The 16242-nt window shown below is 37.7% G+C and overlaps 1 protein-coding gene across 5 annotated transcripts in view; it reads left to right on the top strand.

The window, feature by feature from the left end:
* The window catches only part of RAPGEF5 (Rap guanine nucleotide exchange factor 5), a 271773-nt gene that overhangs the window by 49520 nt on the left and 206011 nt on the right, over window positions 1-16242 (top strand). For all 5 annotated transcript variants that reach the window (XM_037836879.1, XM_037836878.1, XM_037836876.1 and 2 more), the window contains exons 2-5: window positions 4216-4266; window positions 5805-5911; window positions 10646-10767; window positions 12900-13068. In XM_037836879.1, the coding sequence (XP_037692807.1) occupies window positions 4216-4266; window positions 5805-5911; window positions 10646-10767; window positions 12900-13068 (449 nt within the window). The remainder of the gene's footprint in view (window positions 1-4215; window positions 4267-5804; window positions 5912-10645; window positions 10768-12899; window positions 13069-16242) is intronic.

The raw sequence follows: 16242 nt of genomic DNA, 5'->3' as shown, positions 1-16242 counted from the left end.
TGGTTGCAATTATTAACATGGGAAAGTGCTTCAAACATAGCTGGTGCTCAGTAAGCATTTCTGTCACCTTCCCTTTCATTCCAGTTTTTTTAAACATATCACAGTACAGTAGAAAAAATATCATTTTGAGAACATCATCGACTTTGGTGTAGCCACACTGTATTGAGAAGATATTATTACAAATGGTCTTTGTGGCCATGACTGACGCATGTTATGGACACATCCTTTTGAGCCCCAAGGAAACAGTTGTGGGTGGGAACTGCAATCAGAGCTTATAGAAAGTTGTGGTTTTCTACCCTGCCATCGGTTTTCATTATTCCTATTGGGGACGACACTGTAATTCTGAAGCCCACAAACTCGTTGGGATTCTGTTCTTTTAGTCTTGATCAAGCTTCGGTTGAGATGTAAATTTATCCTGGAGCTTAAAAATCACTGACAGTCTTAGAACCCTACTAGACAGCTTTATGGATCATAGTCTTCTATGGTCTTATGCTATAATTTCTTATCATATGTGGCCACCAGTAACTTAACGAAGCTTTTTGGCTTCCTAAGATGGTAAGGAATTCAAGTGTATTTATTCCATCTTTTCATCCATCTTCGTATTCTACTTGACAACCCAGAATGGGAAAAGGGATAATGGCTGAAGGTGTCAGGAAGATGTCTCATGAACTGAATTCTCGAGTTATCGATAAATTTGGTAATTCATGTAGGTTTATATTTTTAGTATGGCAGGTCATTCTTCTGTGGTGATTGAGGTAATTCAAATTTTTTCCTTTTGTTATTCTTATCTGTTAGTAAACTAACCTAAGTAGTCAATCTAAGGATATTGTGAAGACATCTCCTTTAAGAGTTGATGAAAAATGTGCCTTAATTGTAACACACAGTTAAGCAAGATAGTTCCAACACTCTGGAATGAGTTCTATGCTTAGTTTAGATCCAGCCTCATGGATTCTTATAGTTTAAATATAGTGGATGCCCAACTAAAAAAAATAAATAAATAAAGGTAATATATGGTTGCTAACCAATTATCCTTTTGAGTTACATCATTTTTAGCCTGCAAGTCCATTTGTGACGATTAAAGGGTTGCAATTTTCTAATACGTATTTAAATATGAGATTTGACTGGAGTCATTTAGGGAATCATTTTCCATGGCTCATTAAAATGGAAACAGGGAGAAATAAATTTGGGTTAAAATCTAATTGCATTTATGTTGCTACTATTCTCTCTATGGTATGTGTTTTTCGTGAAAGAATCCTTGCTTCTAGCCTAAGTAATTCCAGGAAATTGGAAATAAAGGAGGAAAAAAGAGCCATCACTTTGTCTGGGCATTAAATTTACAAGATATTATGATGATAGTCATTAAGAGAGGACACTCTGCATTAGGTGGGCCAGCTAGCCAAGACTGTAGAACAAATTGATAGGAAAATCAGGATTAAGAAAAAGAATTAATGGGCATAAAAAAAGATTGAATGTCTTCTGGTAAAGCAGGGATGGTCTCTTGTTCATGTTTGTTTTTGGAAGCTCCCACAGTGCTTGGTAAGGAGCTCAGCAGGTGCTTAGTAAATGTGAAAATGAACAGAAATGTTTCCATAGGAGCAATTATTTAAAGCCTTGGAAGACTGCAAGGAGAAAGAAATCTAAGAGATTCAAAGATAGGATGAAAACATCTGAGTAATTGCATATGAAGGAAAGAATGTTGAAATGGGAGGATGCATTTTCAGGGCATACTTTTGTAGGTAAACACTGAGAGAGATTCTTGAGGCAACTTAGAACAGTGATTCTCAAACTCATGTGAGCTGGCACATGGTATTCCCCTGATAAACTTAAGTAACAATCCTTTCCCAGTTCCTATTAAAAATGAGGTAATGGATGGAATATTCTCCCCCTTTCTTTTTCCCTTGTCTTTGGCACTTGCTGTTTTGGGGCAATATTGAAAACTAACAAAAATGGTCTCTATAACAGGGCAGGGTTATATTAGTTATTTTCAGTTTTATGAATCAGTCCTTTATGGCCTTCCACAAAGAGCACCATAGCTTTTGGGAGCTCAGCTAACAGGGTTGAGAACTGCTGTCCTAGAGTGTTAATGAAATCAAGTTCCCCTGGTAGCAGTTAAGAGAGGGCTTCACAGCAGCTTGTGACAACAAATCCAGGTATTGTGTCCTGTAAAAGAGAGTTCTTACTATGTTGCTATTGTTGACTCCCTGTTGGCTAGTAGCTTATCTAACACTGCTATCTATTCGGTATAGAAGAATCCCATTGCTTTATTTACTCACCTTACAAATCTTCTGAAACAAGACATCCAAGGGGGAGGTTTCTGTTAAGTGGGATTGTGTGTGTAACTCTAGTGCTGAGACAGCAAGATTTAGGTTGGCAGCGGAAAGAGAAAGGCAAGTGGTTTGCTATCTTTCATGAAAGTGTCCTGGCCCAGTTTTTAAGAACTTGCTTCTACTTAAAAGCTTTCTTTTTGACTAGACCATGTGAAGCATTTGCTTTATGGAGCTGATTCAGGCAATTAGATGAATAATGATTGCTAGTTCTAGTCTGCCATGTTGATTTTTAAAAGTATCTTTGTTTAAGGAAAAAAAATTTTCTTATGATGATTCATTTTATTATAAATCTGATGCATATGCAAGTTTTAAATTGTTTGATATTTCAATAAATGAAATATTATATAAGCTCAGATGACAGAAGGCCTAGGAGGGGTTGATCAGAAGTGAATATAAACTAGATCAGAAGATGTGGATGTTTCATTTGAATACAAAGAAAATAAAAATAGCCTGTCTACCTTTTAAAAAATTTTTTTTATGTTAGTTGCAAATTCTTAGCAGAATGTACCAATCAGCATTTCTGGATAAAGAATCAATACATATATTTCAGTTTAATAGAAGATAAGTAGTTTGGGAGCCATGTGGCATGGGGGAGAGTTGGAATAGGAAAACTGTCTTAGAATAAAGTTCAAATGCTGAAAAGCGATGACTGGCAGGGGATGTTTTGTAAATTTAGCAAATTATTCTAAGAGTGGAGGCGGCAGGCTGAAAACTAGGGGATCTCAAAAGACAGCAAATCTTGGAATAGAGGTATAAAGAGCCTTTAAATATAGGTTGGAAGCTTAATAAATGTTAGTTTCTCTGTGCTTTTTCCCATACTGCAATGGGAAACAACAATAGTTCCCTATTGTACTTGAGCATATGTGGGTGACAGTACTGCTTGCTGGATTGTTAGATAGGAAAAATTAGCTCCGACAATTCAAGTCATTCAGCAAATACTTGTTAAGTTGATATAGGTATATAAATAGCTATACATAAATGAATAGAAAAATAAACATCCTTTTGCATGGTTGTGTGCTAAAGCAAAGCCAGTACCACTCTCAAGAAGCTTATAGATAAGTCGGGGCAAATGGCACACACAGAAAGACAACTGAGAGCAGCTGGGGCTGCCACATCATGGTAGCAAAACCACAGAGCTCCAAAGGGGAAAACTCCAGTGGGCTGGTGCAGGGAGGAGGAGCTGCACTCAGGAGGTGAATGCACAGACCTACACTTAGAAGTTGGATGGGACTCAAGAAAGTATCAAGGAAGATGAGGGAGCTTTGTAATGTGGGTAATGGTGTGAGGTGGGGCGTGGGTGTGAGTGGCAGGAAGATAGATCTTGCTAAATTGAGGAAACCCTGTAGGATGGTGGAAAGAGAATGCTAGAAACCTGTTGCACCCAGACTGTAGAGAGCCCAGAAGGCTGGTGGTGGTGGTGGTAGAAGGAAGATACCATGTAAATCAAGGGACGTATTTAGGGAGATTTGTTTAGTTGAGGTTTGCAGGTGTAACTGGAGGGCAGGGAAGACCTGTTGAGAAGCTGAAGCTGCAGTTCAGGTGTATAATGATAAAGGCCTGCATTAGTGTGGTGGGAGTAGAAGTGAAAAGGAAGGGAGAAATGGAATTAAAATTGCATTAAAGTAAATGAGAAGTACAAAAAATATTCTAGTTTTTCTATTGAACTTTTGTCTGTTGTACTCTCTAGATTGTGAATATCTTGTCCATTGGATGAATTGTGACCAGATACTCACATCAAGTGAGAATAGGGACGCTAATTCCATATGGTCTATGGTGTGAGATTTAAAATCTTTTTTTTTTTTTTTAGTACGAGCCCATACATTTTGTTCTCTTGGTAAAAGATTTCTGTTTGGTTCTAATTTTTCCCTCTTTCTTTCTCTTAAAACAGACTCTATCAAGAAGGATTTCCAATCCATACCTTGAACATGCTCCTTCCCAGGTATGCTTCTCTTCCCTTTTAATGCATTTTCTGTGGCAATAATTCACCAATCTTGGTATAAAATTCTTTAGCTACAGCTATTCCCCTTCATCTTAACCACATGGAGTTTTGACGGTCTCCTTCAACTGGGGGATGGCAGGACCATAGGTGTTTGAGAGGCTGTGATGATGGAGTTATCTAGTAGTGGAACATTAAATGTTCTTATTGTAAGAGAAGATAAGGATGTCTTCCTGGTGTTCTGTTAAGGAATCAGTCAACAGAGTTGTAGTTTTTATAACAATAGGAAGACTGTGAGATTTGTGAGGTCAGTGACCTTTTCTGCCTTGTTTACCCCTTACCCCAGCATCTAGAACAGGTCCTAACCTGCGACGGCCACTCATTAAAGGTGTTTTGAAAGGCTAAATGAATGAACGTTGGCATGATGTCAGGACTAGTCAACTGCCAGCTGCCTCCTCCCTCTTTTTGGTAATACCTTCTGTCACTGGACTTGCTGAACTTTTTGTTTGTTTTTAATAATTTTCACATGTTAAAATAAATCATTTCCCACTCTTCTCACTTCCCATCAGATTGTATTTGGAAGGTGAGAGGCAAATTAAAGTGTAAGGATCAGGTTGAATTTCCCTGTCAAGCTGTAATCAATATATTATCAATTTGTTTGCTTTGAGAGAAGATATAAAATATGTTGAAGACTCAAAAAGAGTGCACCAAGAAATAAGTAAAAAATGTAAGCATCTGCCCTGAATTTAGACTCATTTTCATGAGCCTTTACTGTATGAAGCCAGCTCATTTTCACTTAGTTTCCTTTGTTGGTGAAACAGACTTTGCACTGGGAAGGGAGGTGTCAATTACAGAGAAGGAGGTAGTAGATGAAGTAGCACCTAGACTTCTTTAGATCTAGGGAAGACCCTTCTTCCCATTCCAAGAATCAGAGACTCGTATGGGGGGATTAGAAGATAAAAAAAAAAGCTAAATGAAGTTTTTATCTAGTAGTTGGAGTCATGAAGTAGGTAAAATCAGGATGCTTGGGATTAACTATGAATTCTGCAGTTGAGTGAAGCTTAAAAGCAAAGCTGACAGCAGCCTGCTATCAAATTGTGTTGTAGTTCCTGAGGTTCACTAGACTGGAAAAAAATTATTTTCCCATCTTCCAAGACATTATCAATATGCCAGGTATACTATATCATACAAATATTCTCAATCTGCTGTATTGATCAATAAGTGTATTAAAAAGTAATGGATATTTTGCACTGAAAACTGTGTAAAAGAAGATTATTTTTCTTTATAGCTAACATAAAACAGCTTAGCATTTGGAGAATAGTTATTGTAGCTTAATAGCACAAGTAGACCAATTATGCTGAAATAAAATTAAAAGATAAAATAAAATAGGTAGATGTCAGTCTGTAGAAACATAGGCTAAAATGTGTTTTAAGCTTAGGGATTTGATCATGATTTTTTTATATGTAACATGCTGTTAGTAGCTCACAAATTGTCACGTCATTGTTCTAAATTTACAGTGAATGTTTGTCTTTCCTATTTAGATTTATGGAGAGAGTTCTTCCTGTGCAGGAAGAGCATTGAGGAATATTATTGTCGTTCAGGCAGCTGACCTGATAAAGGACAGAGTGAACCTCAAGGGATTTTACAGGTAACACAGTTTCCAACACCTTGCCAAAATTCTCTTGGAGAGGAGGAAAAAAGCAAAATGATTAAAATTGTAAACTTGATCAAAGAGAGACAGATGATACCAGTAGCAGGAGGGGGCTGTTTGTCTGTTTGACATGTATGTTTAGGATACTGGTGGGGACTTTTCTCTTTGTTAAACTTAGCCCTGGATTTGTTTACAGTTGGGTTCCTGGTTTTGAAGTTCAAACATGGGATCCTCAGGCACAAGTGTGATTGGCTTCCCCATAGTCTCTGCTCTGCTTCCTCTGAGGTGTGATGGTTTTATGGTGCATGTGCTGTGCTGGGACTTTAATAAATATAAGTCCCCACCACTTTATAGACTTTATCAAGACTCTTTGAGTGCTCCTGGGAGGTTGGTGGGCAGAAAGAACTTCTGCTCTAACTCTCTTATGAGGGTGCGCGTCCTTCTTAGGTGCAGTAAGAGAGAGCTGGGCGTCAGGTTGGAGTAGGTGTGACATTTCTCCGCCTTGGCTAGTGAATAAAGGCAGAGGCATCAAGTAAATGGGTGCAAAAGAGTGACTACCTAGAAAGTTTGGAGCACATGTTTTCATTTCATGGAGCAGTTAATAGAAAAAATCAAAAGTGAATCCTGGGAGCCAGTATGGATTATCGGCTTGTTAAGTAGAGACCCTTCTAAAAGACATTAAACAACGCCAAGTGATATCAAAAGATTACTACAAAAATAAAACTAAAAGAAAACAGTGCCATTCTTTTTTCATTATTCTTTTTTTTAAAGAATGGCATTATAATATCATAAAGAGTAGGAAGAGTACTCAGAATAAAAGACACCAAAAAGAGGAAGTGTTCTCAGAGTAAAGGACATTTCTTTAAGCTAAATAAATTTAGCTTTTTGTTAAACTTACTACAATATTCCTGTTTTTTTCCATTTGCCACAGATAGGGAAGAAATTTCATCATTACTTGGTTTTGGGGAATAGTGGTTCCCAATCTATTTGAGTAAGAAGACAACCTTTTTATTGAGACATAATTTACATACAGTAGACTATACAAATCTTAAGCCTACACCTTGATGAATTTTTAATTATCACACACCTGTGTAACCATTGTCCACATCAAAATAAAGAGAATTTTCACGATTCAGGAAGTTCCTTCTTGCTCTTTCTAGTCAATAACCATCCCCACGACCATGTTTTCTTAAACATGTAAAACTCTATGGAACTGTATTCTAAGGACCCATTGATTGAGCAAATGCACACTAGGGAGTAAAACTATAGTGAATTAACATTTTAAAAATCTTTAATTAATCACATTAGCATATATATAAGTTTTGAAAATATAGGCTACACGTTAGCTGTTCATTTTACAAACAATGCTTTTACCTATATGGACTTGTGAACCTGTTTCAAAGGCTCCAAGATCCCTCACCCCTTCTGCTAAGCTTCCTGACCGAAGGGCTGAGAACCACTAGTGTAGAGCCAAGGCCTAGCAGCATGACTGGGCGGAGAGGGGCCGCTGATGGCTGGACTACTGCATCAAGAGCCTCTCGTTTCTTGGATAAATGATAGCATCAACTTTAGACATGTTATCTGATTTTCCCTTTGCTTTTATAAAACTGAAATTGTACATATAAGTTTTTGGGTCTAGTTGTGAGCAAGCTCCTAAGAACTCAGTTTAGCTACCACATAAGGCTATGTATAAAATCTATCGTTCTCAGTTTTGCTTCTTTATTGTGGTCTCTGTGGAAATAGATTGAAAATGGAATAAGGAAATGTATATTAGTCATGTTGATGGAAAAAGAGCCATCTGCCCAAGTTATAACACATTTAGGGTTCAGTAGGAGTAGAAATGGGGAGAGAACATGTGTTTGTTTCAGTTCCTCATGGTCTGGGCAGAACCTCCTTTTATAGTCTAAGGACTGATTGATGCTCTGAGTTTAAAGACAAAAGGCTAACACGATTGCCTAGAATGGATCATTTTCATGTGTCTGATAGCACCTGAAGTGAAGCAAAAATTCACTTTCAAAACTTTGAAATGTTTTCTGTTCGTTTTGTACTATAGGAAAAATCGTCCTGGTTTCTGAGACATTTCCCTTCCACAAATGCCACTAAGGGCCGCCACTCCATTTATGTTTGAGATTAGGGGCCACTAAATACCACCACTCCATTTATATTTGAGATTAGGGGCCTGTCTGTAGTGCCATGACGTAACTGCTAAAAATGCAACCTGAGACAGAAGGAGGTCGTGAGAAGCCAAATTCTCAACTCCAGAGATAAAAATTCATGTTTTGTTATAGCAATCTCATTGGCCTTGTAGCTAATCACCTCCGTATCGCAGTGTTCCTTCCTAATTTGTAACTGTAGTTGGATCTATGTGTACTCAGATTCTGGATTCAGGACAAGACTGAAAGTATGCAGGGTAAGATCTGCTGTGCACATTCAGATCACGCCCTTCCAACATCTCTGCTTTTTTCCTCACTGCTCTCCCCAGAGTCCTGTGGATTTAGGTGTTACAACTCCATGGTTGCAGACCTGGTCAGCAAGTGAGAGGACTAGGAGTCAAATGTGGGGGCAGCTCCCCTCATTTTGTTTGCTTTAGTTATAGTAATGATCGTGTGCTTATCCTCACCCCCATGTTGTTTTCCCTGGGCCAGATGGATCACTGAAAACAGTTTGAAACAATCTGATAATGTGAAGGGTAGGGAGGGAAAGGGACCATGTGCACCAACACAGTACTTGCCCTGAGTGTGGGGCCCAGCTATTAATTAATGCCATTATGGCAATACTGGATCCTAGCATGTTGACTCGGAGCCCTGCACCCCAAAACAGAGTGAGCCATTCCCAATGAGAAAGCAGAGTGGGGGGATCAGGGTCTTGTCACACAAAGTGTGGTCACCAGTGTCACCGGAAGCCTAGAAATGTGGCATCCCAGCCCTGCTAGCCCTGCTGCAACAGAATCGGCAATTTAACAGGGTCCCCCATGGGACTCCTAAATAGAGTTTTGAGAAGCCTGGGTCTGGGAAACTTCTCCATCACCTGTGAACAAACAAGCAGCTGTAGCCATTGAGCCACCTTTTGCAATTTGGCAGTTTAGTTTGTTTAGTAAATACTCTGTTGTGCCCTTCCGTAACCCACATGATGTTGGACACTCAGAGCAGGCCGAGGACTTGTCTTGTTCCAAGAATATGGATTGAGATAAAGTATTTCATCCAGGGCATAAAAGATTTTTACAAGCCCAAAGATATTGGCTAATTGCCCAAAGTGTTAAAGAATTAATTATTTAATTAACACTTGAGGTCTATAACATGAAATGATTCCTGTAGAATTAGAAGTTAGTATTGACTTCTTTGGTCTAATTGCCTGTTTTGTTGTGACCAGTTTTCGCATTTTGTTTCAAAAACATCCATTTATTTGACTGTTGATCTTTCTAATGTCTTAATGCTAACTTGTAATTGAACATGATGAAATTGGCTTAATTGTCTTAGAGTATCTTTCATACAGTGGCACTTCACCAAAAAAAGAAAGTGATGCTTTACAAAAAACTACAATATTTGATCAAATATCTCAGTAGAAAAGTTGGATACCTTACTTTTTCTTCAAGCAAAAACGTGTAGCACCTCATGGCATTTTTTCCTATTCTTGGTTTTGGTGTAATTCTGAGGTATTTGTGGCATTTTGGCTATGCCAATTACCAGAAATAGCAAAATAGGCAATATTTTTCTATTTTAGGAATACAAATAATGTTTTCTCTTAATCTTTGAATACCAAATATAGAATAAGATAGCCATTTATATGACATCATTTTAAAAACATTTTACTGACATGTTCTTATAAGGTAAAATGGGATTCATTAAAATTTCTGCAAATGAAAAAAATGCATTTCATAAAGTTTTATTTTTGTTTTTCCTCTGAGGCTGCTAAAAATGGAAGAGTAGATGTGAGAACACTGCTTGTAATACCTAAATTGGGGCACCGTTTGAATACAGTTGTACATTTTAAGACATTACAGAGATGAATTTTTGTGTGTGGTTTGTGGAATCCGTCATGCACACTGAGATTTATGGGTTTATGGTCAAGGCTGCTTAACTAGGTTGGTTAGATTATTTTAAAAGATTAACAGTTAATTTATTGTTGTTCTTTGAGACGAATTTAAAGTTTAATCTCCATGTGAAGAGTAGAAAACAAGACTCTTTACCATTGACTGTGGTCCCAACTTTATTTTTTTTCTTGAAGGGACTAGATTAAAGCATGTCAGTGGTTGAACCAAAGTGCATGATCACCAACTTGAGGTACATGTCTTACCCAGACAATAGCATTATCTTCATTGTTATAAGGGCTACTACATTTATTCCCTCATTTATTCAAACAAGTGGTTCTTGTGAAATTACTGTGCATGTTCCATGGACTGTTCTAATTGTTGGAGATTTAATATGAGTAATATAGAGTCCCTGTTCTCACGGAAATTAATTTCTAGTGAGGGAAGTGGATATTATTCATTTGGAAAGATGTATAATTGCTAAATGTTAAGTGCTTTGAAGGAAAAGTATATCTAACTCTAAGTTTCCCTAAGGAAGCGACAGTTGAGCTAAAATAGGAAGGATGTATAAGAAGTATATGTCATTTATTCTTGGGTTTCTTCTTTAAAAAAGCAAACACATGGAAAGAATGATATTAAATATCAACATTTTTGCAAGTTAATGTCAACATTGTCTTACAATGAATGGCTTTGCTTTTGTCCAGGAGAAGCTGTGTTGGATCAGAACTGGTAGACTGGCTTCTAGAACACTGTCCTTTTGTCGAATGCAGATCTATGGCTGTAGGGGTCTGGCAACTCCTACTGGATATGGGAATTATGTCATCAGGTTAGTACTATATGTTTATGTATATAGCATGAATATTTTATTAAGCTATCAGACCAAACTGTACATGTTTTCTAGAGGATGTTACAACGTTGGTGGAAATTATTTGGCAAGAAAATATTTGCATTCTCTCTTGTTCTCTAAGTAAAAATGACAGGTCATTTTTTTTGATTCAGTTATTTTTCTCACACCTTTTGTAAAAAATAATCAGGTTCTTGCTGATTCATAAACTGATGATACCTGCAAGAATCTTTTCTTTACCCCCTCAAAATGCTGCTCACAGACTTTTTTTTTCTTTTATCAGTGACATCTTTAGTTACTGTAAATGTGTGATTTATCTTGCTTTACCTAGTTGATTTAAAAATCAACTGATTGTGTGCGTGGAATGCGTATGCCATTTTAATCAGGCTTAGTAATCATGACCAATCAGAGATATAACCTATGAAAATTAGCTGTTTAAACAGAACAGGAAATAGATAACTGGAAACTAAAATAGAAGAATATCTCTTTTCTTAGGTGAGCCCAGGAAATTGAAGGACTAGAAATCAGGCTGCCTGGGTTCCTTCTTTAGCTCTATCCCTCAGCTGCTGGCTGGTCACTGCAGGGGGGAAGGGAAGAGGGGCTTTATTTCTATAGATAATTAATATTGAGTGCCAAAGAACATGGTGAGGTTCGGGAAGGCAAACCCCCAGTGCCACTGTGAAGGAACAGTACAGGTGGGGATGTGGGTGTAAGCTTCTCAGAGTTGACAATAATACCAAGCCCCTAATAGCCTTATTTAGCAAATCAATGAACTACCTTGGAGGAATGGAACTTTTACTGACTCACTTGCTAGGTTCAGGCGTGTGGTTACCATAAACATTTTGTGTTAATGTTTCATGGAAAAGACTCCAGTTCTTGATCCCTTTAAAACAGGGTTTCTCAACCTTGGACAATTGACATTTAGTGATTGGTGATTCTTTCTTGTGGGGAGCTGTTCAATGCATTGTAGGAAGTTTAGCAGCATCCCTGGCTTCTACCCACTACATGCCAGTAGCACCTCCCAATTGTGACAACCAAAAATGTCTTCAGACATTGCAAATGTCCCCTGGGAGACAAAATCGCCTCTGGGGGAGATTCACTGCTTTAAAATTTGCTGTTGTGTTATATGTAAGTACCACTCAACTAATAAAATATTTTAGTGTGCTTTTGGTCATAAAAATATTTCTCACCACCTCTTTGAATTACTGTTGATTTTGTATTCACGTGTCCCTGAAGCAGAAAATATTATAAAATGCCTATGAATGTGCTGGCCAAAGCACAAGTAATAAAAATTGCCCACTAACTCCTTTTTGATATAATGGGATTGTGAACATAAATGGGCTTAGAATGCATAATTATAGTCCTACCCCTGGCTTTTCCCTAATAATTATTAGGGCTTTCAATTTATTATTTGGTTTATGACTCCCTAACTAATATACTTTTAAAAACTGATCAATAAAATGGTTTGGGTGCGGTGGAAAAGAGTTGGCTGGTTCCTCAGAAAGTCAAACATAAAATTGCCATAGCCCTCAGCAGTCCCCCTTCTAAATATATACAGGGACTCTGACAGATATTTGCATACTGATGTTCATAGTGGCATTATTCACAATAACCCAAAACCGGAAGCACCCCACGTGTCCATCAACCTATAAATAGAAAGCAAAATGTGGTCAATACATACAATAGAATATTATTCGCTGTAAAAAGGAATGAAATTATGATACACGTGACAACATGGATGAACCTTAATACATCATGTTGCGTGAAGTAAGGCAGACACAAAAAGACAAATATTGATTTGATTTCACTTACATGAAATATGCAGAATATTCAAACTCATAGAAACAAAAGGTAGATTATAGGTGACTGCAGGGGTGCAGGGTGTTGGGGGATTATTGCTTCATGGGTACAGAGTTCCTGTTTTGGGTGATGGAAAAGTTTTGGTAATGGATGGTGTGATGGTAATACAACATTGTGAATATAATTAATACCATTGAATTGTACACTTGAAAGTAGGTAAAAAGGGAAATTTTTAGTTGTATGTATGTTACCACAATAAAAAATTTAAAACAAAACAAAAAATAGTGATCACTACCTTTTTTTGTTTCCAACAGTGGACCAGCATCTATACTTTCAAGATACCTATGTTTTCTACCAGTTTTCATCTGATGAATGTAGTTACCTGTACTGTGAATTTGAAAGAGAAGAAGAATGGCAAAATGGTGTCAAACTTTTGCTGCAACTTGTGCCTCTCATCCCTTCTAGAGCTGGCATCTGTGAACTGTAAGTAGATGCTCCTTTTTTTTGATTGTTGCATTGTTCTCACTTAGAGAACACTTTTGTGTGCCGGGGCCATGCTCTTTCCTGTCTGGTCCACTGTCTCGTTTAAGAGGTAGTTGTTAATAGAAAATTAAGATACCCCCATGACACCAGTAAAGAAATTAACCTTTGAGTGAGAGCCTGGACTTGGGGGATTGAGTCTGCCAACTTTTCCCAAATTCTAAGGGTTCTTAGGAGGTGGGGCCCTTTAGCCTCTGTCATCAAGATGCATTGTATTATATCGTACTGGGGAAGCCTGCCTCTCCTAGTTTTCTTTGCAAAATCTTGCAGAATGTTTGTCTTGTATGCCTAAATTGTTTATAAGGCAAATCTAATAAAGGAGTCCCAAAATGTGGACAAAAAAGAAGTAGTTGTACTATTCCCATTTTCCAGGTACAAGTTCAGAAAGGTAAAGTAGGCTGCTGAAAATTAAACACAGCTAATAAAGGACTGAACTGGGATTCAAATCCCAGAAGTCAGTGCCCCACCATCTGTACAATTCTGCTTCTGATTTATCATCGCTATATGAGTAGATGATCTAAAATAGGAATAAACATATGATTTGGCTCAAGTTGGAATTAAGTAATAACTCACATCTTATCCAATACCCTAGTCGTGACTTTCTTTTCATATTATCTCAACAGACATTTTTAAAAATAAATAGAAGCAACATTTGGCCAATTAAAACACATGAATCATTATCACATGAAGATACTGAATCACCATGTGAATAAAATGTATTAATTAGGGAAGATTTGGGAACAGGATCTGAGACATGATATGGCAATTCTGACATGCCTTTCTTTATCCACAGTGATAGTGACAAGCTTACTTCAGTATTATGAGTTGCAGACTACATTTTCAGTCAATAATTTTATGCATATATAAAATCTTCAGTTTTCAGAATGCTTTCACGTAACTGTTGATTGTTTCAGTTTTGTGAGATTAGCAGGGCCAGTGGTATAGACCGCATCTCAAAGGTAAGCAAGTAGACTGCTATGACCATAACAAAGATAAGTTACTCTTCATAGTTTAAAAATGGCAATTAATACTGAATAATCAAGACAAGCTATTATTAGGAAAAGAATATAAGTGTCAGAATATTAATAAGGCACTATGCTAATAGAAAGATTGATTGTAGAGAAAGTATTTTATGTCAGGTTCTGTGCTGAATGTTAAAATATTCATTGTTGCAACTTCAGATGAATGCTATAAGAGAGATACTATTATTATCCCTATTTTGTAAGTGAGAAAACTGAGGCACAGAGGCCAGGTAACTGGGCCAAGGTCACACAGATGGTGAATGGAGTATTAGGGTTTGAATCCGTGTCTGTCTGGCTCTAACACTCATGCCGATAACACCTGCAAGACTCCCCCAGGAGATATAGGGCTCATTCTACCTGCCCCTTCTGAGAAGTTATAAACAGAAGCTATAAAAGTGTTAGACTGAGTTGTGAGATGGTTATGGATTTCTCCACCCCACCTGCCCCCACTGTTTATAGAGGACCTTGCAATGATAAAGCAAAATTCAAATATAATGCATCACTCAGTTAGTCTGAGGAATGAAAATGTTCTTTAGTGTGCTATGCTCTTAATATAGGTCAGAAGTATCCTGAGAAAAGCCAAGGAGCATTTCAATAAACTTTGAAAGCTTTCTAAGAAAGAGTGGCATGCTTTTACACTAGAGGTGGCTGTGACTTGCTGTGACGGTGGGACTGACATTGTCCAGCAGCCTCTTCCTGACCATTTTCCTGTCCTGCATGCAAGATGGGGTGGCATGTGCAATCCCACAGGCATGCCAGATTCGTTCCAGATTACTTGCCGTCTTTTCTCACACTCATTATTATGAACTTGAATGCAAAGGCTCTGCAGCTGAGAATCACTGTAGCATGCCATGCTTATCAGCAGGTTTGTTCCATCTGTGGGAACATGTACACACGGGAGGGGTAGCTGACTCCTACGTGAAAGTTTTCACCCAGGAGCTATGGACCTGCCTCCACATATTGTAAGTACTAAATATTAAAAGGTGAAATTACACAACTACTTAAAATCTTTCTGGAGAAAGAGAATACTTTTTTCCCCATACTGGAGTTGTAAGCAAACTTCTTAGCTATAGTAGAATGTTTTTGGTCAGATTTTTGAGAGCCAAGCTGAAGATTATCCAGACTGAGGATAAATTATGGTCAGAGAAAAGATGCCCAGGGATGTTGTCTTTCAATTGTGTCATCACACTTGTTCCTGAGGTCTGATACCTGTGATCCCATCTTATCTCCTGCTCTAATCCTGCACACTTCATTCTGTCGAGCCCCAACTTCCACCTATTTACTCTATGCCAGTGAGATGTGCTGGCTTTTTCCTCTGCCTTTTTTTGACTTGTCTATTCAAATTTTACCCATCCCTCAAGGAGGAGCCCAAGTCCTACCTCGAACACAAAACTTCCATGATGTCTCCAGCACACACTGATTTTGCTTTTGGTAACTTACTTCTCTTGATGTTTGTATCAAAAAAATTTCCTTTCTACTATATCATTTTTAGTCCTGTGCTGCTTCACTCTTTTCCGTCCTACCGAAATGCCTTCTGAAGTCCTCATGATTCATTAACCAACATTGTCCATTCACGAGGTGAAAACACGATCCTGTGCTTCTTTTAATAACCTTTTTGATATCTGAAGCCCACAAAGATTTGTCTGTGGTCTGCCTGTACAGTTCCACATTAACTCTCTCTAATTTGCTATCTTTTCTCTAAGTCTCTTTAAAACAATGCAAGCAAAGTACTTAATGTCTCTATGTAAATACAATTCTGCTCCGCACAAATGCATTGTAAAAAGACTAAGAAAAAAGAAAAGGGGGGGGGGGGAGTTCTTATTTAAAAAAAGAAGGTTTAAAGGAGGAGGGGAAATGAAGTTTCTTCACATTTCTAGGCTAGAAAAAAAATTCCTCTTCTGTACAAAATAACTTGTATACCCAAAATGAGTAGATAATCTGAAAGATATGAGTGAGTCAGTTGTCCATGGTTCTATTTTTGGGGCATAAAAAAGAAGTCATGGTATTTCATTCAGACCAAAAGCCAAATCAAGTCACCTAGAATGTACTTTTTCTAATTCCTCTTTTTTATGGGGGTAGGGAGGAGCAGTGAGGA

This window comes from Choloepus didactylus, chromosome 5, assembly GCF_015220235.1.
Source record: "Choloepus didactylus isolate mChoDid1 chromosome 5, mChoDid1.pri, whole genome shotgun sequence".
Classification (NCBI taxonomy): domain Eukaryota; kingdom Metazoa; phylum Chordata; class Mammalia; order Pilosa; family Megalonychidae; genus Choloepus; species Choloepus didactylus.
Note: the sequence above shows the minus strand (reverse complement) of the source record. Positions and strands in the feature narration are given on the sequence as shown.